Genomic DNA, 27,857 nt, shown 5'->3' on the forward strand with positions numbered 1-27,857 from the left:
TTCACCCCACAGAATAGTTATTCTGTTTCCAACCTCCATCTAAACATTTATCACAGTGTTGAAATGCATGACACCTCAAATCATAACCTTAGAATGACTTTTAATTAAGGTTAGCCACAAATAAGTACGGGGTTTGCTTTAATTGCTCCACTGGAAAAAATTTTAAATTTGAGGACTCTGTATTTACACATGAGATTGCAATAACAAATATATATTAAATGTAAAACAAAAGTCTGTCAGGGCTTGTAATTAATTTCTAATATGTTATTATAGCCACAAAATTTACATAATCACCTTGATGAGTAGGCAAATACAACATTTTTTGTTTTATTTTTGTTTAGTTCGATGTTTATTTTTTTAATTGTTTTTCAAGAAATGTAAACATTATAAAAAGTATTCATTAAGCCCCTAAATCTCGGGCCAGGAGCAAAAGGATCCACAGTATTCTCCCTCCATAGAAACTATGTGGAAGAAGAGAAATCAGGTAGAGTCTAATGTTTTCTTCAGGAGCCAGAAAACGGTTTCTTTAAAAGTTTTAAAGAAACTTTAAATAGCAAATATGTGAGGCTTTGTGGGGCACAGGTCTTTGTGGCAACTACTCAACTCTGTCACTGTAGCAAGTAAGCAGCCATAGGCAACATGTGAACAAATGGGCTTGACTGCGTTCAGGGAAAAAATATATATATATTTACAAAAGCAGGTGGCTTCTAAATTTGGCCAGTGGGCGAAAGTTTACAGACTCTTGGTTTTGGGAATTCTATGATTTTCCTGCTGCCTAGAGAAAAAACTTACCAACAAAGCCAAGTGAGCCAAATTAGGGAACTCCTTCCTCACTAATGCCCTGGCCATTGTTAAACACGTATGCCTGACTGTGAAATCACAGAGCTAGGCTGCTGGGATTCATTCTCAATGTATTATTGAGCACTGCTTCTCCAAGGATGGAATGAATACAGGGAAGCCACTGCCTTCTCCCTGTCGCTCGGACCAGAAATGTCAATCACAGGTGAACACCCAATCCCCTCCTTCCAAACAGCGACCCTGTTGATTCTACTTGCAGAAGATCTCCGGGGTGCATCCCCTCGTCTCCACACCCAATATTAGCTCTCTGCCATCCTCGTCTCCTGCCTGAGGTACACCCCAGACTCCAATTTTGAGGGGGTTTCTTCCTACTTACAGAGTTTTCTGTGTAACGCTTGTTTCACATTGGTTCCAGATTGATCTTTCTGAAACTGTCACACCCTGCTCAAAGGCTTTTGAGCAGCATGTTCCCTATTGCCTAGAGGATAAAATCTCAGCTCAGTATCGCATGTTGGGGACTCACTCCATGGCTTGACCCCAGCCTCCTCCATACATATTCTGAATTCCACGTTTTGCATGCCATGTGCTCACACTTCTTGCCTATAGCAAGTACTGCAAATTACCTCTCGAATACCCATGCTCTTCTTCCTAACAGAATCCCCATAATATTGTTGAAGACAATATACCCACATCAAATCCCTGCCTTTCCTACTCTACCTTATAAAGAGGTGGTCGATAGGATATAACATGTCATTGGATGGGTTTTAAGAAAAAAAACATTTAAGTGGGGCTTACTCACTTACCCTTTTGCTCTTCCCTATATATATATATTTTTTTCCTTTCTGGAACTATGATATGACGGTTGGAGCTCCAGCAGCCATCTTATAGCCATAAAGTGATCTTCAAATCAGAAGCCATGACTTAAGGATGATAGAACAAAAATAGAGAAGGAACCTGCCTCCTTGAATGATATCACTGAACAATTAAATCAGTCCTGTGCAACTTACCGGTGGATTTCATGCCATATGAAAATAAAAATAAAACCCTTGCTACTTTAAGCCACTGTTGTTTCAGGTTTCTATAACCAGTATCCTAACGTAATCCTTAACTGATGTAATGCCATTTTTGCTATCTTCTTGCTATTCAGCCTCTTCAGAATGCCTTTCTTCCCTCTAACTTCCATTTCTCCACCTTTGAAAATACTACTCATTCTTCAAAACTTGTCATAAATGCTCCCTCCTCCTGGATTACTCCCTCCTCCCACGGCTACCCAATACTTTGCTTTTCACCTGCAGCATAGCAGTACTGCAGCTCAACAACAGACTCTAGCATCTATTAGCCATGAGATTGTATGCACATTATTTAACTCCTCCAAGATTGACTTCCTTCATCACCAAGATGGAGATGAAAAAGTTCTGATTGATATTATTGTTGGGAGAAATAAATGAGATAAAGTAACATGAAACAGTATATTGTCTGGCATATAGAAAGCACTCAATAAGTGATGATAATGATGACGACGACGACTTAGTTGGCTGTAGATCTGTCTCCCTGATCTAACAGAAGTACTTTGAGGGTAGGGCCAATGTCTCATTCTCCTCATTATCCCCATACGACCTGGTTTATAGTTTGGATGGATGGATGACCAAATGCATAACCAACATAATGGCCAGGAAAGTGTAATGTACTTTCCAAAGGACTTCCCGTAGACAAGGGAAAAATTGCAAAGCAAACTTGATTAAGTCACATGGACATTTTCTTCCTAATTATAGCCCGTTCATTTCAAATATTGATTTGCCTGCTTACAGAGGCTTTCATCACTTGCTAGCCGATAGAAGTGGCGACACACTTGTGCAACTCGAGCAAGCTCCTTGTGCGACAGAAGGGAAAATACACAAATCCATATTTCATCAGGCAGGAGTAGCCACTGTGAGATATCAGAATCTCTTTTGTGCTCCTGGAATGGAACAGGAAACAATGGGTAAGTAAAAAGCTAGTGCAGAGAGGAAAGGTCACACATATTGAAAATAAAAGAAAAACACACTGCATTTGCGGAAAATGCATATACTACACAGAGACCAGGTATCTCTTTTCTTTCCTTCTACCAACCTCAACCCAGCTTGTCCACAACAGAAGCTACATCCCAAAGTTGGGAAACCAAAATGGAAAACATCAACAGACAAACCTAACAGAAGATTTTTCAAACCCCTCTAAGTTCACTACAAATGTCAGTGTCTCACTGACATTGGCTAACCACTGCTCAGGAGCTTCTATCCAGAAATAGCAATGGTGGCTGGCAGAGGCACCCAACCATGATTCTGTGGTTCCCTGTTTGACCACAATCCCACAGCCACAGCCCAGTCCACATTACATGCTGTGGCCTCAGGTGCTGGTGCTAGAAAGAAGACTGGACAAAGCGTCTTTGTCACCAGCCTTCTTGCCCCTTCCATGTTTCTTGAGAAATTTGGTTACTATTGAGGTTGGATGAAAATCTACTTCCCTGATGAGACTTCTATTAGGACGTTTTTCAGACTTTTGCATTTTGGCGATCCCTCATGATATCCCATAGGACTGGATCTCCACCTGCAACATCTAGTCCGAAACCACATTATCTCTGAAAAGCTGTAATCCCAATTTCAGCATGACGCTCTTCTGGCTTTCAGAATAACTCAGAGAATGACCATGTTTCATGTCTTAGTGTCGCGCACTTTACAATCTTGCACATTCCATAGAAAAGGCATATGTGATAAACTGGTACCCTTGTCTTAATTCTTGAATACATCTGAGCATCTCACTTCAAACCTAGAAGGCTATACGCTAATGTAGCAAAAATGTAATTATGTCTCTTCTAGAGCCTGCCCCGGTGTTTCTCATTCAAATAAACATCAAGTTAACCATCAAAAGTAATTTAAGCAGCAACTCAAATATTGACTGGAGTCTTTCTAAAATTATCAAAGACCCAGTTCTGATAAAATGTCTTAAACGCCTCCTTCCCTGTTTCTCTTTCAAACTTCTTCACTCTGTTGCATGGCCCTGTAGACCGTACTGGCTCTCTCTAAGCTCCCCTAAAATGTCCTCCCCACCCAGTCTAATCCCACCCCACCGCCTTTCTAGATTAGCTCCTCTTTTTATTCGTTTTATTCCTTTCCAGTATAAAACCTGAGTGGCTTATTTGGCTTCCTCCAATTCTGCAGCACTTTTCCGACAATATTCCAATGATCAACACAAATTGCTTGGATTCAAGAAGCCAGAAAGGCTGTAAATAGTTCTACACTGATAATTTGTTGTCCCTGTTACTGAAATATTTGCATCTGAACTACATGCACGATATAAGCCCCAGGGAAAACATGCTCTTTAAAACAGTGTGACAAGTACACTGTATTATTAAATGACTAAATTATGCTAAAATATATTTTTAAATCACAAAAATGAACTGTAAATTATCTGTTTGATTCTAAGGGATCAGTGGGCATCCACCTACACACAAAAGAAAAACACTGGTCCTTAGATGAGCTTGCCCCTCATTTATGTGATACATCAGGTCTTTGAGGATCAGTTTCACATTCTCAGCCTTTCATTTTACTTAGGATTATGGATTTAACAGCACTCAATATTTTTATTCTGTGAATGCTGCACTTTGTATCTTGCTGCTTAAGGACATCATTGCATGTTTGTTTCTTTTTTAAAAGATGCCTAAAAAAGAAAACAGGAACACCTGGAAGAGGCCTGGCTGTTCGCCAAGGTTCCCACCTGCATTAAATCACTTATTAATGTACATAATCACCAATAATCCCCTGTAAAGACATTTTCACTCCAGTTGCCATAATTCTGCTAACGGAATGAGTACTGGGGGAAAAAACTCTCAAATCCTCACCTGGCTTTAGGAAAAATCATATTGCAGGAACTCATCAGCTTCTCCCATCCATCAAGATCCATGCTCATCTAATCACTTAGGGAGCTTCCTATTCAAGCAAGGTTTTTCCCATTTGGAAACACTGGGATTATTCAAAATTAAGTAACAATGAGACTAACATGTTGATTATTCACACAGTGCATGGCCCATGTACCTCATTTTCTCTCTCCACATCTTGAGCCATATTCTTGCAAAAGAATTGTTCAACAGATCCTAGAAGAAGAAAAGAAATTTAGCACATTAGACCCATCAGAGGAAACTAAACAGTGACATATCCCTCTAGTCTAATGAGCAAATGCCCCCACAATCTCAAGGCTGTAAGTAACCACACTCAATTCAGAGACAGGAAAGCCTGGCCTGGAAGTTGTGACAAGTCCGTGGGTTTTGAACTTTCATTCACCAGGAAAACCAATTTGTTAACAAACATTCCAGAAAAGATGTTGGCCTTTCTTCAGACAGAGGACATCTTACTTTGATTATATTTTCCTACTACAGGCTGGTTAACTGGCAGGCACGAATCAGAATCCCCTGCAGAAATAGCCCCTTTCACTTCACAGCTACCCCTTTATTACTTCTTGACATACTAAGAATAAAAGAATATCAGGTAATGACAACAGGAAAGCCACCAGGTGAATTCCCTCATTTCATCTGAACAATTGTACAGCACAGCTTGGTCACAATTTTCAGCCATTACTTTTTAAACACTTGGAATCTGTGGAAAAGAACCATGTGGTCTGGGATTATGTCAGGCCCGTACACACTGTTCCTTGGAGTAAACAGAAGCCCTCAATGTTTAAAACACTTAAGTTTGACCATTCTTTTCCTTTGAATTGCTGACTTCAAGTATCAAATTCCTGTCCCCTTCCTCCCACCTGCCTCACCATCCCCCGTGTCAAAAAAAAATGTTTTGTTTTGCAATGGCTTGGATTAAAACATTATTTGGAGATATTAACACTAGGGAAAATTGGATGAATGGTGGCATATGGGAACTCTATACTATCTTTGCAACTTTTCTGTAAATATAAAATTATTCCAAAATTTAAAAATTAAGAAAAAAAATCTAGTTATATAATAACAACAGTGATAAAGACTGCTGACCACCTCAGGAGGAAGTAAAGCTCATGGCTCCAGGTTAACGGAAGCAATGACGAGTACAATTTTATCACAGAGAGAAATAGTAACATCATGTTGAAATTCAAACTGTTTTATTATTATTTCTCATACAGATGGCTTTACTGTTGAAAAACCTTAAGAATGTGCATTGACCGGTGTGGCCAGGATTCTAGTGAGAAACCAGTTACAAGCTCCAAAAGTTACATGAACACATCCACCCCTATGCCTGGCCTCCTCCAGATTTCAAGTACAGAATAAGGAATGTGCTTGCTGTGCAGAGCTGCTGGTATTCCTTGCTTCTGTGATACTGTTACTGGAACCCCAATGTTTTTCCTTGAGTCCACCTGCCTGCACACACTGGCCCAAAGACATGCATGAACAGGAGTTTGCAGTATAGAAAGAAAAAATAGTTTAATATTGAAATGTCCTATATGGAGATGGGGAGCTTATGCTCTAAAAAACTGACTCCCTGACGGTGTGTAGGTTATAGTTTATATTGTGTAAAATCAAGACACCAACACCATGGGTTGAGGGGGAATGGGGTTGTGCTGGGAGCTGACTGGCTGGAGGTGAAGCAAGGGTAATAAATCATTTCTTTAGGTCTTGAGGACAGTTCTGAGGTCTTTCTCAGCCTCCCTATGTCTGGTCTCATGGAAAGTAACCAGGGGTTCATTCCACCTTAAGGCTCAGGAGCTGAAACATAACTTAGGTCAAGATTTTATCTTGAGCCTGCCAAAGGTCCAGAGGTATAGAGGTATATATAGAGAGAGATATGGCTTCTAGAGTTAGGATTTAAAACTAAATTTAATCAAAGTCATAGGGAGCCTTGGTTTCAATATAAGCACAACAGGAGTAGTGGGCAACACCAGAAAACGCATAGATAAGAAGTGCCAAAAACCAGGTGCTTGCCCATCAGACTGCACTCCCATGCTGGCGGGGAGCAGCCCTAGGGCCAGGTCCCTGCCCTGCCTGCCGACATGCTTGAACTAGAATCACACTCCGCAGCCAGACCCGCAGGGGGGAAAAACAGACACACAGCCATGTGATGAAAGAGGAGAGAGAACGAAGAGTAAAATGTAACCAGCTACAGTTATGTAAGATCAGAGAAAAGTAAAGTACTGTGGACACTCACCCCATAGAATATCTCTTCTCCAGCCTCACTATAATGAACGGAATTTTATACAAAAAATCAGGATAACAGTAATTTTAATCATTTCAATGAGTCCTAGAGAGAAAAATCCATTCCTGGGGTAGGCAGAATGCAAACCCTCTGCATAATTTGGATTGAATGAAACAGCACCTAACAGCAGTGCGTGGTACGTAGGAAACAATAAACAGCCAGTAAACAATAATTTCCTCCCTCTAAATGGCCTCATACATATGGAGTTAGATATTAAAACCTAAATAGATGTTTCCTTATGGTAGTGAATGTGACAACTGAGACAAGAACCATATATATCTAAAAAAAAAAAAAAAGATAATGTAAATTAGGTAATAAATGGCTGAAGATCAACCAGCAGGGTCTAAGGATAGAGCATTTGCATAAACAGGTGAAACAATTACACTAAACCCTAATGACATAAAAGGCATTTTTCAGCAGGCTGTTCAATCACATCCAACGGAGCTCTTCCAAGAATTAATGTTGGATCAGCCACTGAAGTTCTAGGCTGTATGGACTTAGATAGGCTACAAGTGGAAATGCTTACTAATTCTGCATAACAGTTTTAAAATAAACTGCCATTTTAGAATAGTTTTACACATACAGAAAAACTTCAAAGGTAGTACAGAGAGTTCCGGAATACCCGTCACTCTGTTTTGCCTGTCAACATCTTACATCACCATGGTATTTTTGTCAATACCCAAGAAACCAACTCTGGAAAATTACTATTTAAAAACTCCACACTTTATTCACGTTTTCGTAGTTTTTCCACTAACTTCATTTTTCTGTTCCAGTATCCCATCCAGGATACCGCGTTACATTCAGTCATTGTGTTCCCTTAGGATCCTCTCACCTGAGGTAGTTTCTCAGACTTTCCTTGTTTTTCAGGACCTTGACAATTCTGAGGTGTACTGGTCAGGCATTTTGTAGGGTACTCTTTGATTTGCATCTGTCTGATGTTTTTCTTGTGGTTAGATGGGGTTTATGGGTTTGGGAGAAGATGGCTACAGAGGTGTAGTGCCCTGCTTATACGTCATGGGCTGTGTGCTGTTAGCATGACTTGTCATTGTCGATGTGGCCTTGACCACTGGTCTGAGGTAGTGCTTGCCAGGTTTCTCCCCTGGAAGGTTCTTTTTTCTCCTTTCCATACTCCTAATAAGCCACTAAATATAACCCATATGCAAATTATGGAGCCATTAAACAGAAAACCAGAGGCCTAAAATGGTATCACTTGTACTAAAGCCCATGACCTAATCAGAGTTTCTACCTTCACCAGAAACGTAATTTTGATCAACCAGTCTGGAATTTTCTGGTCAAGCACTGGGAAGGTCACCTGTCACATGGGCCCTCTCCATCCCCCACAGGAAGAAAACGCAGTTGTATGATAAAACCCTTGCTGAGTGCCTCCCCCCAAAAAGATGCTGTTCTGGCCTAAAAATAATCTTTTCTTTTCTTTTGCTAATAGCTCCCTTGTCCCACCCTTCTTCTTATAAAAACCTTCCATTTTGTACAGCCCCTCTCAGCACTCTTCTAGCTGCTAGATGGGATGCTGCATGATTCATGAATCACTTAATAAAGCCAATTAGATCTTCAAATGTACTCAGATGAATTTTGTTCTTTAACAAGTTCCACATCCTCATTATATAAGTTAATAATTAATACATAAATTATTTGGAATTCTTTAAGGAAATTTTCTCTCTTCTCCATTTATTTATTGCTTCATCCATTTATATCAACATGGACTCACAGATGTTTATTTTATACTTTCAGTTATAACCCAATTATTTTGTTGCTCAAATTACTCCAGCTTTGGTCAGCTCTTCCAGGCGGCTCTTGTGTCCTGGAAGACACAAGACATGCCCCATCCTTTTGTTTTTCGAGCAATTCCTTACTTCTAGTACTCCACGGGATTCCCTGTAGTATATTCCTTGTACTGGTCCTAGAATCAGTCATTTCTCCAAGGAGACTGGTTCCTATTACGAGAGAATGGTATCAGAAAGCAAGATCCGTGCACTGGTTGTTTCACCATCAGTGTTTTGCACTCAGAGATCGCACTGCAACTAGGAATGACAGGCTTTGCCCTCTGCTGGAGGCCTGCTCTGGGGCATGCACTTGGTCCACCAGCATCTTCTTACTAAATCACAGTTGACGTGTCAGGGGCTTTTTGCTTGTATGTGGTGGGACTTCACTTTAAGTAATTTCCCCGCCCTGTCTCCCACCCATCACTCACCCCAGAAGAGGGAATTATTGCTTGGTGATTTTCAAAAAAGGAAGTCTGCTCAACCCCTTCAGGGCCCTTTCTTTCCAAAGTCCTGACACATGGGCAGGGGCAGAGGTCAGCTGTCTGACTCTGTCAGAAGAGTCTGGGACTACCTAGCAAGCCAACAATGGGATGGTGGCCTGGGCAGGGGTGGTGGCAGTAGGTGTGGCACTTGGAAGAAAGAAGGAGCCATGGGTTAGCCCAAGGTTTTTGGTCTGCACAACTGGCAGGTGGCGTTGGACTTGACCAAGATATGGGAGGCTGTGAGAGGAGCAGCTTGGGGTGGAGAGGATCAGGCATTTCACTGGATACATGTTAAATTAGTAATGGCAAGACAAGTGTTAACACTGGGCCAACAAACAACCTGCCCTCCTCCTCTGAACTACCTTAGAAATGGCAGTTAAGATAAATGGGGACTGTCTTCCCCCCTCTGTTGAGTGACTCTGCACCTGGATTGGCATGTAGGTGTGGGCCTGCATGACCAGAATGATATGAAACATTAATGGGGAAGAAGAACGATGACGTCTGTGTGTCCAGCTGAGTGCACACACCTTGCCTCTCATTCAAGCCCATGGCAGCCTTACATACCTCATGTGGGAAACAGGGTAAAAAGAGCCAGCCCTTCACTTGTTAAGATGAAGACACTGTGCTTGCTGTATCTCCCTCATTGTATCTTTCTATAAAGCCCCCTAAACATAATATGAGATGAAAACCTATTTGTGTCTCGTGAGTCCAAAGCCAACATGAACTCATAACTCAGCCCTGCATTATAAAGCCAACATTGTAATCTCTCTGACTCTTATCCCTTAATTGGGAAGGGAAGAAAGAGGTTTTAATTGTTGCCTCCCTGAATCTCCAACACCCCCGTGGGAGTTCACTTCAGGTGGTGATACATGCAAATCAGTCTTTATAGCAACTCAGAGGGCAAGACGCTAACTGTAGAAATCCACCCTCATCAGGTCAATTAAATCTTTACCCAGCTCTTGGATTGATGAAAATTCTCTATCTAGTGCTGCTCCTTTAATGAAAAAATGGTTCTCTAAACAAGAAGGGCAAGCTGGCCTTCCGTGAAGGCTGTCAGCGCTGACAACTCTGAACACAATGGAAGGCTCTGGAAGGCGGCACTCTCCCGAGGGGCAGCATAGCCCCTGGTCATAGCAGTCACTTTACCTCTTCATGAAGCCTGGCCTCCTTATCATGTAAACGCAGCTCACGAGACACACAGAAAGACCAACCTGGAGAGAGGTCTTTGCTGAGGTTCTGATGAGCACGTTGGTCCATCATCACAAAGAGCTACTGGGATTGAGCCTACATGTATAGTATAAAAAATGATGCTAGTGGCATTCAATGATAATTCTCTAATAAGGAAGTTTTGGAGGAAAGTTTTAAAAATTATCCTTGAAACCATAGATTTTTATGAGTGATTCCCCAAAAATGATGTTAACAGGCTAGCAGTTGGAGAGTCACGGACCTAGGTTCCCTTTCTTCACCCCTGCTTATCAGCTCCTCTTGGTTTTTCAATCTTAATTAGGTCTGGCACATGAAACTGTTCTCTCTTCATTTCCATCTGGCAGATTTGACCACTTGGCATATTAATGACTTGGCTACCTACCAAGAGCATAAGCACAGGGATAAGTCCCAGTAGAGGTTCCCTCCTCTGCTTCCGCTGAGTTTGGTCTTGAAATGCTTTGAGATCTATGGCAATAAAAGCACAGGGGAACAACGTAATTGCTTGATGACAGCACTACCTTACATGTGCATATCAGAGAAAAGCGTCGTTTGGAAGTTCATGCGTATTATCTCCTCAATGTCATTGCAGTCACATCCAGCTCACAAAATCTCTTTGGTCTAAGAGATGCCCCCAGAACAAAACGACTTCTTGGACCATTTTGTTTACTAGTTAAGTGACCACAGTTCACCATTCCTTTAATATGTAACATCAGGATTCCCCAAATAATGTGACCCATGCTAAATTACCCAAAGACATATGTAATTTGGAAATATGGAGCCACCTGAAATCTATGACTACATAACACTTATGTTCAAAGGAAACAAACAACCTAACATACAACTTAGGTAAAAACAACTCAACAGACTTCAACCCCTTCCTCTCTACTGTCTAAAAAATAAGAATATCAAATGTCCTGCCCATTTTAGTGAATAAGGAAAGCTTTCCTTATGCATAATTCACTGCCTTTCATTCCACTCTGCATATTCTTACGTGTGGATGAACCCCCCTGCCAGCTGCCGTGATGGCAGACCCCAGAGAGTAGCCCCATTTCATTAACCCATTGGACTAAAGCAGTGCCACATAGAAATAAGGATGCCAATTACTGGAAGTCAGGTTCCTTTCAGCATTTACCACCCACCATTCACTTCAGCCCAACATTTCAGGCAGAATGAGCTCATTTAATGGGTCTGGAAAATAAAGCGACCTGACCTTCCGGCTCAGCAAGCCACTCACAGAGGACACTTCTATTACACGTGCTCAGGGCACTGCATGCTCCTGAGCAAGCAGAAATGGTTACTTATGCTACCTAATACAATGTAAATTCTATGTAAGTAGTGTTATACTTTGTTGAAAAGAAAAACAAAGCCAAAAAGGATGAGAAAAGGCAGAAAGAGTAGCTTTCTGCTATCATACAATTTAAAAAGTTATAAATAAATGGGGAAAGGGATAAACGTTGAGAAAACATTTAACTAGAGAAACAAATTAAAACCTTAAGTATTTAGACAATGAAATAAGCAAAGAGAAGAGTGACTGCCATAAAAGCCACCCCTGCATACAAAGAACTACACAAAATGTTAGAAATGTCAAAAGGAATGCATTCATCTCAAATCACTTTGGTTATTAATTGCCTAAATATTTCCAAGATCTTGTACAGGAGAAAAAAAGATACAATGCAGGATTTTAGGTCAGGAAACAAATGAGTTACATATTTGGAAGGCAGAGGAAAAGCACTTGACCTTTGAAAAGATGTTTTTCACAGTGTGTTTGTAGCAGGGATTGCTAAACCAGCATAATTAGCCTGCATGTGGAAACAGCAGCATCCACTAGAGGCCAGAATGAGACCGTCATGTTCAGCGCGGCTGAGGCCGTTCAGTTCCGGGGGTATCAGCAGAGGACTGGTTCCAGGACCCCCGTAGATACCAAAATCCTCAGATACTCAAGTCTCTTCTATAAAATGGCACAGTATTGGCAAATAATGCACACACATCCTCCTGTAGGCTTTAAATCTTCTCTAGATTACTTATACCACCTACTATAAATGCTATGTAAATAGTTGTTATGCTGTATTGTTTAGGGAATAATGACAAGAAAAAAAAAAGTCTGTACTTGTAGGGACACAACCATTATAGGCCTAACTACATAGTTAATACACATCAGCAACAATGTAACTTTTTTGTTTTCAAATATTTTCCATCCACAGACGGTAAACCCCTGGATACAGAAGGTAGACTGTACAGACTTTGGGAGACATGAAGCACAAGAATGTCTGTGACACCACAACTGTCTGTGCCATGCCAACACAATACATTTAGGAATCCTCTTACACAGAGTTCCTTTCCACAGCTAACTCAGTGAGCAAACAAGGCACTGACAGGACATCTGTCAGCAAGAGCTGTCACTATTGAGGACTCAGACACTGGAGCGAAAGTGGACGGGTCTTTCCTGAACTGAAAGAGAAAAGGAAAGAAAAGAGCATGGAGAGAGGCTGAGCATCAACCATACGGCCAATACGGGCAACAGGTAGAGAAAATGCCTCTCAGGTTCTCGGACAGGGCCAACTGTGAACTGGCTGCAGCCTCGTATGTTCGTGGGGAACTGGTTAACTACACACAGCACATGCACCACGTGGCACAGGAGGAGGCCGCCAACGATGAGACTGATCTGTGCATTCGTGTGGAAAGGCCTCTAAGTCCTGCTTAAGTAACAAAGTAGAAAAGATGATTACTATTATAGAATTAGTGGGGTGATCATATTGTAAGGTATAGAAATATTGCATCACTACATTATACACTTCAAACTAACATAACCAATGTAAGATTGTATACCAACTATACATAAATTTAAGAAAATAGGAGACAGGATGCTTATTAATGATCGCATTTGTGTTCATTTGTTACAGATGTGCACAGACACATATCCACACACACATGTAAAATGTGCACAGACACGTACCTACACACATATCTCTTCCAAAGAGATACACACACACACACACACACACACACACACACATATAAATAAGAAGGCTCCCAGTTAGGGCCTGTGCACTTGCTAGTTGACCCCATTCAGCTCCTTCCCCAGAGCCTCCCCTGAGTTCTTTATTCAATTTTCATCCAGTCAGACACTCCTAGCCACCATATTTAAAATCACAGCCCCTCCAACACTCTCTATCCCCCTTTGCTGCTTTATTTTCCTCTAAAACACCTATCACCATCTGCTATATTTCATGGTTCGCTCATCTACTTGTGTGTTTTATTTCCTGTCTTGCTCCACTGGAATTGAAACTTTATGAAAGAAGAAACATTTTTGTTTGTTTGGCTCATTGCTGTGTCCTCAGTGCCTAACACAGTGTCTACTCAGAATAGGGTCTCAAAAAGTTTGTTACAAGAATTAGTTAAGTCAAGCCCTCTGTTGTTGTTCTCTGAAATGTGAAAAAAGCTAGAAGTTTCTCATGGTTACTAAGGCAATGGGGGGGGGGGGGTTGAAGGAGACACTCTGGTCATGACCTCCAGTTGACTTTGCTCCAGAAGTGGGTCCAAGGAATCAAGGGCATCCTTTTTCTGTTGGGCCTTACACTCTGAGACCTTCCACTTAAAAGTTTTCACAATCTGGAATGAGTTGGATGCCAAGTACTAACAGGATAAATGCAGCTACTCATAGACTTTTGATGGAAAAATAACCGTCCTCTTCCTAGAAGGCCTTTCACTCCAGCAAATGACACAGGTTTGGGAGAAGCTGGGGAAGAACACCTGCCTTATCTAGCTGGCTGTTCATGGGAGGGCAACTGCCCTCATGTCCCGGTCTTGTGTGTAGAATGAAGTTCTACACAGAGCCCACTTCATTCAACCGCAGGCTGTGCACCAAAAAGACACAGCAAAATGCCAAGTAACAGCCCAGCTAGGATTCTTAGCAGGGAGGAGAGTGTCCTCCTATGACTGTATTTTGCTGACATAATTTTGAATTGGGCCTCGAAAGTAGAGAATGTCTGAGCTTGTATATTCTCTTTGCAGAGGTCTTGCTAATGGGGATACCCCAAATACTAATTGGATTCTGGAGGCAATGCCTTAAGGAATCTGGCGCAATTTCACAATTTTTAAAAAGCAGAATTGGGAGAAATGTATTCAGAATATAACATTTATTTTCATGTGAACCAATATGGTAGTTGAAGTTGGGCTAGCTGTAAATATTAATGGGATTTTTTTTCTACTTCTCCATTCCTAACAACAAATTAGTTTCCTCCTGAAGATCTAGCTCTACTTAGTATGTAAATAGAGAAAATTACTTGGTGCAATTTCATGCTTGGTTTGTGTTCTCTTCCGTTCTATTTATCAAATGGTTTGCATTCTATTTCAAATGCTCTCACTCTTAAATGCATGAATATATACAGCAATATCTCTCTCCTCTGATTGTCAGACCTGTGACTATTTCAAGCATCGATAAGCCAGTTCAGGAAAGAGGTGAAAAGAGTGAAATGCACCACATCCCAGAACCCCATGGTAGACCTTCAGTGCATAATTGATTTTGCCACATTGCATAAACTAGATTTACTAATTTCTCAGAAGATTGCCAATGTTGATACGTAGCTATTTAAAATATTAATAGTATGTGACAAAACAAAATAGTCAAACCTTAGCTTCACGTCTCCATGTTTATGAGATGAACATGCAGAACTAGACATTTTCCGGTATCCCCCACAGCCGGTCATTTTGGATGTCATTTCAGGGGTAGCAGAACATAACTGCCCTAAAAGGAGAAAATAAAAAGTTGCAAATCCTTCATGTTTCAGATAGATTTCATTTTGCACATGGATTTTACTGTGTAAATAGATTTTATTTTGCAGATATACTCTGATATCTGCACTGATAGAGGCATGCCACTGAGCTTCCCAAATCGTTTATTATAAGCATACTTGCGTAAGTATTGTCCTTTACCATTTGTACTGTATCTCAAAATAGCTTGAGAATGTTATATTTTCCTATTGTTTATAACAAATCATATAACCTAGTTCCAAAAAAAGAGAGAAAATGAATTCAAATAAGAAAAAATTTTTGCACAAAGATCTATCAAGAAGTTTTAAATTCCTAACCTGAGCTTATTCTACGAAATGAAAATGCATTAATCATTTTCTACCTACACAGCACTCAACTTGGAGAGGAAGATTGTATTTTCTAATGCTTGGTTATTAAAATGTATTTTAGATGAAAGGCATAAAATGCTTATTTCCACACAAACTACTAGACAGCAAAATGAATAGAATCATCATGCTCATGGAAAATGCAACCTCCTGAGAGAAATATGTATTCAACCAGAAGAATGCTATAGCATGTATCTTTCAGAATAATTACTTTCTAAGATTACTGTTAATTAGCTAATGGCTTTTGATCTGCCAAAATTAAAGTAATATTTGCATAGTATCTTACGGTTTATACTTTACTCTGAAAATTTTTCCTGTCTTGGCCTGAATGTTTGGGTCCCCTCCAAAATTCTTACGTTGAAACCCTTCTTCCTGATGTGATGGTATTAGGAGGTGGGGCCTTTGGAAGATGATTAGAATTACATAAGGTCATGAGGGTGCAGCCCACATGATGGGATTCAGTGCCCTTACAAGAGTCGTGAGAGAGCTTGTTTCCCCTCTCTGTTTCCATGATGTGAAAAAACACAGTGAAAAACAAACTGTGAACCAGGAACTAGATCGGTCAGCCCTTGATCTTGGGCTTCCAGCCTTCAGCACTGTGAGAAATAAATGTTGTTTAGCCACCCAATTTATAGTATTTTTGTTATAGCAGCCCAAAGAAACTAAGACCATCCCCATTTTATATTTATGGAAAATGAAGCTAAGAGGCAATACATGTAGGAGTCTGTGTCTCATCCCCAGTGGCCATCTGACATGTTGCACAAGTGCCAGGGAATCTGCTACTCGTGAGACTCTTTTCCCAGCTTTGGTTTCATACCACAGTTACCTTGAGGTTTCCACACACTGGCCCCACCTGGAGTTGTCTCTTCCACACAGCCCTGTCCTCGGGGACAGGTGCCCGTCCCAGCTTCCACAGCCATACCACTCTCACACCCATTTGCCCGCTCCTTCGTCTCCCGGAGGCTGGCCCCTTTAGACGTGCCTTTTCCTTCTGGAGATGAGATTGCTGACTCTGATTCAGACAGTCTGGGCCCCAGGAGAGGCAAAGAAGAGTTCCTCTCTTCTGAAGAGAGACCTCTGATCTCGTTCAGCATTTGCAAGTAATGGAAATATGTCTCCAGTACACTGGCTCCTTGCTCTGGTTTATGTGGTGGCTCATCCCTCCAGGAAAGGTTAGTGCCAGCATCCTGGAGGGGGAAGGATCTCTTCAAACCAGTTTTGGAAATATCTCTGGAAATAAGACGACTTGAAGAAAGTGTCTTTTCCTTTTGCTTATGAATGGTTTGCATGGTGAGCACTTGGGGTGTCTGTACTGATCTGCCATCCATCTCAGGTGGCGGCAACTGGTCACACCAAGTGCTGCTGCGTGTGCCGTGTGCATCTGCCGTGGGTCCACGGGACACACTGGTGCTCGAATGTAAACGAAACGCAGCATTCTCCAAGGGGCCCTCTGACACATTCAGTGAGAGGCTGGTAATTTCAGGGGTCACAGAACTTTCAGGAGGTGTTACGTCAAATTGCCTCTGTGTTATCACAAGAGGGCTGCTTTTAGCAGAACTCTGTACACTTCTGTTAGGACCACCTCTTGGCAGTTTCCCCATGATAGTCTTTCCCATGCTTTCCTTGATAGCATGTTTCCATTCATTTTTATGCTTAATATCAGTTTGAAGGGACCACAAAGTAAACCCCACATTTTCTGATTCCTTTCTTCTTTGATTAGAGCTGCCACTGGGGGTTGTTTGTTGACCCCCAGGCAGTCTCCGGATGGGGCCTTCACCTTTGGAGCTGTCAGCCTTGAATTCCCCTGTGACACCCTTGGGGGTCCCCACCGGGGACTCCAGTGCTCCTGTGCAATCCTCCCTGACTTCACCCTCCAGGGGTGTGTCCCCAAGGGAGGAAATACCACTTCGCATTGTAGTTTTCGACAGTATTGTGCTGCCGTCACTTATGGGAGACAAGGCAGTTCCTGAATACCCTCTACACTTCCTGCCTAGAACACCTCTTCGAAGTGTCCCTTTGCTTTCCCCAGGTTCATCTGAACGCTCCTCCTCTGAGCTGTCTGTCAGTGGAGTCCAGAAGTAACTATTTCTGGGGGGGCTCTGACTGGCTTCCTCTAAAACATTCCTTTCTTCAGAAGTATGTCTGAAGTGTGGCTGAGCCCCCAGCCTCTTAGGAAACATCTCATCCTTGTTGGGGGTCTGAATACCACTATCTCCTGCTCTCTGATACGTTTGTTGCCCATAATCTTCCTGTGGAAGCCTCTCAGGAGGACATCCGGAAGCTCCTCCTTCCCCGTCTTTCCTAACCGTAGTTCCTTGCCACCCACAAGACTGACTGCCTTGAAAACCTTCTTTCTGGAAGGAACTTAGAAATTCTGAAGACAAGTCCATTTCTGACAAGTTATTCTGGGGGCTTAAAGAATAGCAATGAATGTCTGTTCGTGTGCTGGACTGGTCCTCTCTGAGGAGGGGTGGAGAAGCAGATGAACTCAGAGGGGTATTTCTCTTACTTTCTAGAGCCTTTGAACCTTGACAAAGGTTAGCCTGGGGGCGCCCTAGGGAAGCTGTGGGACTCTTCAACCCATGCTCTTCTAGAGGATTGGTCAAGAACTTCTGGGCCCAATTTATAACATGTCGCAACTTCTGTGTCTCAGGGACCAAATCATCATCCAACAGATGGAGGTCCAGTACTGTAGGGAAGCTCTCTCTCCCAGGTCCCTCCTGGGGCCTGTGGTCCTGACACTGCTCAGCTTCCATGGGAGCCACTTTGGACGTTTCCTGCAGCGTGGGTTTCTTTCCAACTGCTAAATAATGCGGTGACATCTGAGGGCTTCTCAGCCTGAAGGTTTGATTTTCTGAGGAATTCATGTTGGTGTCTTGGGAAGTTGTCAACACTGGTTGTCCATCATTTCTGGAATCATCACCCTTGATGATTCCAATGCTTTCATAGTAAGCCACACGCTTGGCCCGTAAGTGCTTTAGGTCATGGGTTCGAGGAGTGTCAGCCTCATTCCACAAAGATTGTCCAGTCAGTGTGGGGATTAAGGGATCCATCTGCAAATAAAAAGTCAGAGACATTAAAAAAAAACACACACAAAAAAACCCATCAATGGTTCCTCTATCTACGTGACAATACTATATCCACTAACATCCTACAACCCAACTAACATTTTGACAAACACTTGAAGCAGCTTTGTAAATACAAGAGCAAGGCAGCTAACGTATTAAGAGAAACTAAGAAAAATTTCACCATTAGTATTTTATCACATTTATTCATCCTTTGGATCTCAGTCATGGAATGAGAAAGATTAACGTTGTCTTTTGCAGGAGATCTATGCCAATTAAGTGAATAGGAAATAGAAAATGATTCCTTAAATAAAGGTAGTTTGGTTATTTCAAGATGTTTCTACTAGTGTTTTTTTTCCTTTTTACCAAGTACATCAATTACTTTGATTTTTATAAATGCCATAAGAATTTTAAAAGAACAAAAAGAAGAAAATCTAAAAGGGGAAAGATGGAGAAAGAGGATAAGAAAATTTCTTTAGTCCACTCAGTACAACCATCTCAAACCAATTTATCCTCCCTAACTACCCTGCCAATCCAGATCAAGGCGGGGAGAAACAGACGATGAAAACAGACAGAAAGGCTCCAAATCTAACGTAAAAGCCAGGAAGTGACTTCAAGTTCACCTATCGATCAAATGTGCTACCAACCAAAACTGGACTCCTGACAAACCTGCACTTAACATAAATAAATAAATCAGTAGAGCCCTTTATTCTTAATCTAAGGCAAGTTTTGTGAAAAACACAACTTCTCCTTTTTCCTCCCTCCTCTGACAGATTCACTGAGGTCTCCCTTGAGGCACCTCCAGTAATTTGATAACTACTAATATATATATATATATATATATATATATATATATATATATATATATATATATATATATAATACCCTTCAAAACATTATTCTTCTGTACACAGAGTTCTTCAGCATTTTTGCCTTCCATGGTTAGCCCCAGGAAATTTCTGTATGAATAAATAAAGTAATGAATGCAAATATGCCTGACACTAATAACTATAGAGATTTATGTTTGGCCAAGTTCCATTTGTTCTCTCCTTTGATCTTTGCAGTGATCCTCAGAGCGGTTCAGATGTGGCGAGGTTCAAATCAGAGATTTGTCCAGAGACAGAATTACACCTGCCAAGCCAAGAATGGAAGTCAGACCTTTTCATCCCAAATTCATGCCTCTTTCTCTTACTTTATTGTGAATCACAAGTACTGAAATGTGACTTCTGGTACCACCTAAGGCGCTCAGTGGTTAAGAGCTCTCCACTCTGGGGGCAGGACCACCCTTCCTGCAAGGGCTTCATGAGAACCAAGACATTTTGAAGGGGCCACTGGGAAGGAAGGAAGGAAGGGTATCTATCCAAAGGAAATGAAATCAGTATCTCAAAAAGATATCTGCACCCCCCTGCTCATTGCTGATATTGAAACAAGCTAAATTCCAACAGATGAATAGATAAGAAAACCTAGAGGACATAATGTTCACTGAAATAAACGAAAGAGTGTGTGTCCCAGACACCACTTGATTTTTTTTAAGTGCCTATTTGACCTTGTTAAAATGGTTCCAATTTCAAAAGTGTTACTTAAAACATTTGATATCTACTCCACGTTCTGATCTACAACAAAAGTTCTTAATTCAGCCACTTTGAGAAGCTACTATGTGGTTTGCACAGGAGGAACAATGCATGGAGCTTAGATGTTTTGAGTCTAGAGCAGGGGACAGATGAACAAACAGATCTCTGACATATGGCTGCTTCCTTGAACATGCCTGGTGATTCTAGTTTGGCCCCATGCCAGACAGTACACTGAACTTGGCCCTCTATTTTTTTCTACTGAAAAAAATCTAGGCACATCAAGTACTCAGAAGTTTGCATTGGGCTTTCTGATTGCCTAGAAGTGGTAGGCTATCTAACCCAGAGTGTACAACTTCATAAACCCCTGTACAACATGAAGTACGTCTGATTCCAATCCGTAGGGGTTTCTCCTTGTCTCTCCACAATTCCTGTGCAGAATACTGCCCTAGCTTCTCAAACCTCTTTTACATGGGGAAATCAGGCTGTGCTGCAGTTCCTTTGAGCTTATTTGCTTACAGGTCCCTCAGGTGACTGGAACCAAGTCCATTTCCAGGGACCACTTGGGGCAGAGGATTATCAATAAACATTCTTCCTGTTAGATGAGCAAATGGTGCTGTGTGGCATGTGATCCTAGGAGCTCAGGAGGCCGGGGTGCCATCAGAAGGGCACGTCAACAGACTTCTAAAGAGCTGATACCTCAGCTGAGACCTGAAGGCGGTCCCAAGTTAGCCCAGTCAAGAGAAGGAAGGGAAGAATGTTTCATGCAGGAGGAACAGCATGTGTGGAGGTTTCCAGATGAGAGAGATTTAGCCGGAAGTATCTGTGCCCAGGCAGAAGGCTGCAGACCACTGGGGTGGGGTCACAGTTACTGCAAGAAGTTGTAGAATCTTTATGTGAGCTTATGTGAGAATTTCCTGAATAATAAACAAATGATACTGCAATTCATAAAAAAAAAAACATATTCACATAAAAATGACTTCTGAACTCAGTATTTTGACATTGTATATTTTCTTAATCACTCTACCAAAAGTACAATGACTGTCGTATTGTTTTTAGAGAAAACTTTTCAGGTTGAAAGCAGGACCTTATATTCAAAAAGTCATGTTTCATTGACTTAGACTTAATCTCTACCCTCTTCCTTCTCTGACCCATGTAGTGTCCTCAAGCTGCATTTAACTCTGTGCCCAATAGGAAATCAATCCTATCAATAAATGCATTCCTAGCTGTTACTAAAGGACAATAAATTATGCTATACAAATAATGCTGATACTAAATAACACTAAATGGACACTTTCTCTTAAACATGTATTTATGCACTTTGACAAATAATTTCTGAAGAGTCTATGTCTGCCCTGGAAGTAACAGATATTTGCATCATAGAATTTTCTAGGGGAAAGAGAGCCGTCCATCTTAGAAGGCAAAGGAACCTCCAGACTATTTTCCAGAGTGGCTGCACCAATTTACGTTCCACCAACAGTGTACGAGTGTTCCCTCTATCCCGCACCACCTGGCACGGATCTTCTGTTTCTTCATCAGAGCCACCCTATCCAAGCGTCAGGTGATATCTCACTGTGGTTTGGATATGCACATCCCTCATACTTAGTGATGCTGAGCACCTTTTCATATACCCTTTGGCCATGGTATGCCTTCCTTAGAGAAATGTCTGTTCAGATATTCTGCCCATTTTTAATCGGGTATTATTTATTTTGTTTTGTTTTTGCTATTGGCTCATATGAGTTCCCTCATCTTTTGGATAGTAATCCCTTATCAAACATATGGTCAGCAAATACTTTCTCTCATTCCATAGGTTACCATTTCATTTTGTTGATTGTTGCTTCTTGAAAAAATAAAAATAGAACTTCCATCAGTTCCAGCAATCCCACTTCTGAGTATCTATCCAAAGGAAATGAAATCAGTATCTCAAAAAGATATCTGAGGCTGGCCCAGTGGCTCAGGCGGTTAGAGCTCCGTGCTCCTAACTCTGAAGGCTGCCGGTTCAATTCCCACAAGGGCCAGTGGGCTCTTAACCACAAGGCTCGGTTGGAGCGCGTTCTCTCAACCACAAGGTTGCTGGCTCGACTCCCTTGTGCTGTGTCCCCTGCAACTAGCAACGGCAACTGGCCTGGAGCTGAGCTGCGCCCTCCACAATTAAGACTGAAAGGACAACAACTTGAAGCTGAATGGCACCCTCCACAGCTAAGACTGAAAGGACAACAACTTGACTTGGAAAAAAGTCCCGGAAGTACACACTGTTCCCCAATAAAGTCCTGTTCCCTTTCCCCCAATAAAATAAAAAAAAGGTATCTGCACCCCCTGCTCATTGCTGTTATTGAAACAAGCTGAGTTCCAACAGATGAATAGATGAGAAAGCCTAAAAGATATAATGTTCACTGAAATAATCCAGACATAGAAAGACAAATACTGTATGATCGCACTTATATGTAGACTTTTAAAAAGTCAAACTCACAGAAACAGAGTATAGAATGGTGGTTGCCAGGCGCTGGAAGGGAGTGAAATGGGGAGATGTTGCTCAAAAGGTAGAGACTTCCAGTTATAAGATGAATACATTCTGGAGATCTAATGTATGGTATGGTGACTATAGTTAATATTGTACTGTCTACTTGAAATTTGCTAAGAAAGTAGATCATAAGTCTTCTTAATCCTCACGCACACAAAATGGTAACTATGTAAGGTGAAAAAAAAGAAAAGGAGGTGATTATAAATAATAAAATTAGTGCCTTTCACTCTGCATTCTACAGAGCTCCAGGGTTGCAAGGAAGACAGAGGGCAGGATGGGGGGCTTGGGAGAGGCCGTGGAGACAGCAGGACTGGAAGCCTTTCACACACTTCGACTAGAGCTGTTCCATTACAGCACAGATGTTGAGACTGCCCTTAAGTCAAGGTTCTCTTGCTGATGAAAACACTCAAAATTCACTATACAACATTCTTATTTTGCAGATGAGGAGACTAAGGCATGGAATGACTAAGTAACTGTTCAGGGTCAGCCAGATTGAGACTGGCACAGCCAGGACGAGAGCCCAGGCTCCACAGTACGACAGGGTGGGTGCTGAGTACTGGCAGGAGTTAGTTCTCAGATGGAAGCAGCCCTGTCATCCCTTATTAGTATCATCGCCCATCTCTGACAGTTCCAGATCACGTGGTCACTTCTTCTGACACTATACCATTTACTGTCTATACCATTGCTTGGAAACTAATCACGCATTGTTCTTTAGCCATGCTTATATTAGTCACTTGAATTATTACTTGAATTATCTCATGTTTTACCAAAACATTTATTTTGAAATAACTCAATTTTACAGGATAGTTTCAGGTATAGTAAAAACAGGGTGACCGACCGTCCCCACTTGCCAGGGGCTGTGGTGTTTCCCAAATTCAGGGCTGTCAATGCTAAACTTGGGACTGTCCCAGGCACAACACAGTAGTTGGTTATACTAACTACAAAGAACTTGTTTCCCTTGAGAGTAAGTTGCTAACATGATACTCCATCACCTCTGAATACATTAGGTTTTCTATTAACAAGGACAGTCTCTTTCATAACTTACAATACATCCAGCAAAGCAGGAACGTAATATTAATACACTATGACTGTCTTATCCTTAGACCCTATTCAATGATCACCAACTGCCCCCAATAATGTCCTTTCTAACAAAAGGATTCCATTCTGATTCACATGTTGCATTTAATTGTCATGTCTCTTTGGTCTCCTTCAATCTGGTACAGTCCCTAGTGTTTCCTTGACTTAAATGATGTTTTAAGGTAGCCACAGCTAGTCTATCTGATTAGGGTACAAGTTTCTTTAGGGCACATATCGTATGCCGTGACAGTGTTCTCTGGAGCACCAAGAATATTTTTATTCTTATAGAAGATGCTCCATAAATAACTGATCGGCCAACGCAAGGGAAAGGTGGCCATGATTCCCCTGGTATATTAAACTGGCAACAATTCTCAGCAACAATTAAAACTCCTCAAGAGCCTGGCATTCACACTCGAGCAAAACCTAAGAATGGAAAGGCTCTCTCCCTCATTTCCTGACTTCTCTCAATTCACTTTTGAAGTCAAGAACCTTTCCTTCTAGGCTGGCCCCAACAGGCCTGGCGGCACTGGACTAACTCATCAAGGAGTGAGATACTGGGACTGTGGAAATTAGTCAATAAGGCATTTGTGATCTCAAATTTTTACCCATTTCTAATTAAATTTCACATTGCCTTGAATTGACGTTACTTTTGTCATGATGCAGATTAGGGTGTCATTAGGGCCACAGTGGGGTAAAGCCGCCTTGGCTTTTTTCTAAGCCAATTGTGTACAACTGTGCAACTGTGCGCTTGTTAAAGATAGACACTCAAATCCAGAAAGAGTAGGACCGCAACTATGCCCACAGGCAATAAGCTGCCAAGGGATTCAAGGGAATCATGGCTTTTGGAAACCCAGTGCTTTTTGTACAGTTTACTTACTATAAACAATGACAGCACAAAGACCCATTGTCAGGAAGTTGTATGCTAATGGCCTCAGAAATCCAGAAACCAGTAACTAATAGAAAAAACTAAATAAACCCTTGCTGTGTGTGTGTGTGTGTGTGTGTGTGTGTGTGCGCAATACATGGACAACCATGTAATAAAAGTAACAATAACAATAATTGCTAACACATAGCACTTAATATTTTGAAAACGGAGACACAGAGAGGCTAAGTAACTTGACCAAGGTCACACAGCTTATTGGGGGGAGAGCCTGAATTCCAGCCCAAGCCTACTGGTTCCAGAATTCTTGCTATTAAGTCTTGAATATTATCTTTTACTTTTAATTATTTAGTTGGCTCTGCATTGACATAACCAATGCATTGCTCAAGTTGTATTTTGAGATCCCAAATTGACAGGTGATTAATTTAAACACAAATAGACTGACCTGCCCATGGAAAAGAAAACATCTGAATCTAAATAGAAAAAAAAAGTTTTGAAATTATGGTTTACAACTACTTAAGAGTATGGTACAGAACTGGCAGTGTCAGTGCTTATAGATAAACAGATGTTTGCTTAATGAGTCTATTATCTTATTCCTTGTTGAATGCCAAGAGAGTTTTTAGACCTCAGTGCTTCATTGTTTCACTATCTTTTCTTGCAACCCACTAAAAGCTTCCAAGAATTAAGCCTTACCTCCCAGGCCCTCCTCAGACTGCAGTCTGCACATGCCACCTACAGGCATAACAAGACGCTGGTTTTCTCCAGGGCAGCCAACAGGGTAGCTTAACTGTCACCCCTTACAGCCCTAGGAGGCAGAGCGGAAGGGGATGGTTAGTACAAACCTAGCGACACTGAGAGAGACATCAGGGGGAATAAAGAAAAATGGTAACCCAATGGCAGAAAAGAAAACAAGAGTGTTAATTAACTACATTAAATTAAGGGCTGGGAGAACTAGGAGAGTGTATCAGTTACAGACTAGAAGCAGACATTATCTTTTACCTAAATCCAAAGCACCAATGGTCTCCGGTAAATGATTACAATGCAAAAGAGATTCTTTTTCTAGGAAGATAAACTAGGAAACACAACACAGGCTTTAAAAAATCCTACATATTCCACAGTAAACCTTCTCCCCTCAAATCCAACAGACTTCATTGTTCTGTTTCTGGTGCTCACACAATACCTTCTTAGTGTAAAATAACAAAGCAGTCTGCAATTACATCTCAGGCAAGCCTACAGATAAAATGTTTCTAGTTTTCCCAGCCCCTATTTTAAAGTAGTTTCTGGATACCCTAAGCCAGGCCCCAAGTGAAAAAACAGTGTCCTCTAAATGAGGAGTTCTCTCCCAGCCGCTGCACTTTGCTATTATTCATAGGCTTTCTCTCTCCTCGTGGGCATGGGCTTGTTGACTGGCTAAAGAGTAACACATCTACAATCAAATTTTCACTTTTCATTTTTCACTTAGAAAAAAGAAACTTTACCTTCCCCTTGACCACTACTACATCATTTTAGATGTTCCAGTACAGAGCGTGGTATGTAGGAAAAGTACAGATTTTGGAGTCAGGCAAACAATCCTGGGTTTAAATTCCAGCTCCAACAAAAGTGTGTCTTAACCTTAGTTTCATCATTCATAAAAAGAGGGGGGAAAGTGAGAATTACACTCCTTCCATATTTCATGCTGCAAGAATAAATGCGGGTAAAATATCTTAGGGGCCCAGCCCAGGAGAGCTCATTATAAATCTGTTGCTTCTTTCTCCTAATTTATATGATAAATGTAAAAATTCTGAAGTACTCATTCTCTTTGTTCTTTATTCATTTGTCAAACTTTCCTGGGAGCCTACTGGGTGCCAGATACAGAACTTAACAAAATGGATGTGGTTATCTCTGGCCCCAAGGGACTACAGAGAATATTGGGCGGAGAAAAGGGGAAAATGAGGGCTGAAATGAAACAGTTCACTGTTAAATGAGTGGATGAATTTGCTTAAATTAATGAAAGGGTGGGGCTTGAATAAAAGCTCCATTAGAGCAAAAGAAAATGAAGCTAAATTCAGAGTACTCAGTATGAGCTTCGAAGCCAGACCCTGTGTGGGTTTAATTCTAGGCTCCACCACTAGGCAAGTTTCTGAAATTCTCTGTATCTCCCTTTTTTCTGTAAATTGGAGATAGCAGTAGAGCCCCCACTGGGTTACTGTGACAAGTAAAAGCAACACCCTTTCCTAAATGCTCCCCACTTCTCTGCGGGCATTCACTCCACATACCAACCAGCTTCCATTTAGCCTCTGGCCATCCTGAACAGCCAAACTGCCCCAAGGAAGCACCCCGACTCAGAGATCATCCAGCAGCCTCCATGATCAAAAACAAAAACTAAACGCCCCCTGGGTAGGACCTAACTAGCTGAAACAGGCCCTGGACCAAGGTACCTTAAAGCTCCTTTTGAGGCTATGCCCAGGAGTGCACTGCCAGGAGGTGTGACCCTCTCCTAGGGGAAGTTGATTAGAATGAGCTGGGGCTGCTTGATTAGAATAATGAGGGGTTCTCAGTGACAAGCTCAGCCCAGATGCTTCTGGGAGCAGTCTTTGCATGTCCACCTGGGCCTCCTGAGAACCTGATCTCCATCTGGTTCAGCTGAGGCAGCAGTCCTTGAAAAGAAAGGCCCGGAAAGTAAGGGATAGGAAGTCCACAGTCAGGGAATCACCTATGTGTGACGGGTTTCTGGCACAAATGCATGGAAGCCACCTACCTGCGTGTCCTCCTGCACTCCGGGAGGCCTGTGCAAAAGTAAATCGCTAAGGCAACTAGGAATCATGGATTCTTTCAGCCAGAAGTCTGTCCCAAGCATTTGATTCTGAAGGTAAAATGTTACCTAAAAGTACTACCGAGAAAGACATTTACGTGTATTTCCTTCCACCCTCCAAACGGGAACAAACAAACAAAAAAACCCGTACAGCTTCTTTTTAATAAGAAACGAGCACAAGAAACACTCAAATGAATAATAATAACAAAGTTACTTCTTCGCTTGACTGTCCTGGACCAGAATCCCCCTTCTCCGTCAGGCCCGGGTCGCTGGGGCAGGCCGACCGCGGGAACCTGACACTGCCCGACAGACGCGGCTGGCGGCGCGACCGCGTCGCCATGGAAACC

General features: G+C 41.7%; 1 protein-coding gene across 3 annotated transcripts; it reads right to left on the bottom strand.

The window, feature by feature from the left end:
• Positions 1 to 247: 247 nt before the first annotated feature.
• On the bottom strand, positions 248 to 27,857 carry LOC308504905 (uncharacterized protein). Of its 3 annotated transcripts, XM_081066411.1 has the most exons (7): positions 27,725 to 27,836; positions 25,413 to 25,524; positions 16,435 to 18,661; positions 15,103 to 15,217; positions 10,856 to 10,938; positions 4,866 to 4,924; positions 248 to 2,755 (listed from the first exon to the last, which is right to left on the bottom strand). In XM_081066411.1, the coding sequence occupies exons 3-7, from the start codon at positions 18,659 to 18,661 to the stop codon at positions 2,576 to 2,578; spliced, it is 2,664 nt and encodes an 887-aa protein (XP_080922537.1). In that variant the 5' UTR covers positions 25,413 to 25,524; positions 27,725 to 27,836; the 3' UTR covers positions 248 to 2,575. The 3 variants fall into 3 exon arrangements, with proteins under 3 accessions (XP_080922537.1, XP_080922539.1, XP_080922538.1); XM_081066413.1 differs by lacking the exons at positions 248 to 2,755; positions 4,866 to 4,924 and adding an exon at positions 8,667 to 8,956 and having other exon boundaries at positions 16,462 to 18,661; positions 27,725 to 27,857; XM_081066412.1 differs by lacking the exons at positions 248 to 2,755; positions 4,866 to 4,924 and adding an exon at positions 8,673 to 8,956.

This window comes from Rhinolophus hipposideros (assembly GCF_964194185.1).
Source record: "Rhinolophus hipposideros genome assembly, chromosome: 11".
Taxonomy (NCBI): Eukaryota; Metazoa; Chordata; class Mammalia; order Chiroptera; family Rhinolophidae; genus Rhinolophus; species Rhinolophus hipposideros.

Excerpts from the sequence above, each read along its gene's own strand:
- LOC308504905 (XM_081066411.1), bottom strand. The coding sequence starts at position 18,661 with ATGGATCCCTTAATCCCCACACTGACTGGACAATCTTTGTGGAATGAG. Across the intron at positions 15,218-16,434 it reads CAGTGTGTGGAAACCTCAAG|GGCAGTTATGTTCTGCTACC; the intron begins GTAACTGTGGTA and ends TTCTCCTTTTAG. Across the intron at positions 2,756-4,865 it reads ATGTGGAGAGAGAAAATGAG|GAGCACAAAAGAGATTCTGA; the intron begins GTACATGGGCCA and ends GTTCCATTCCAG.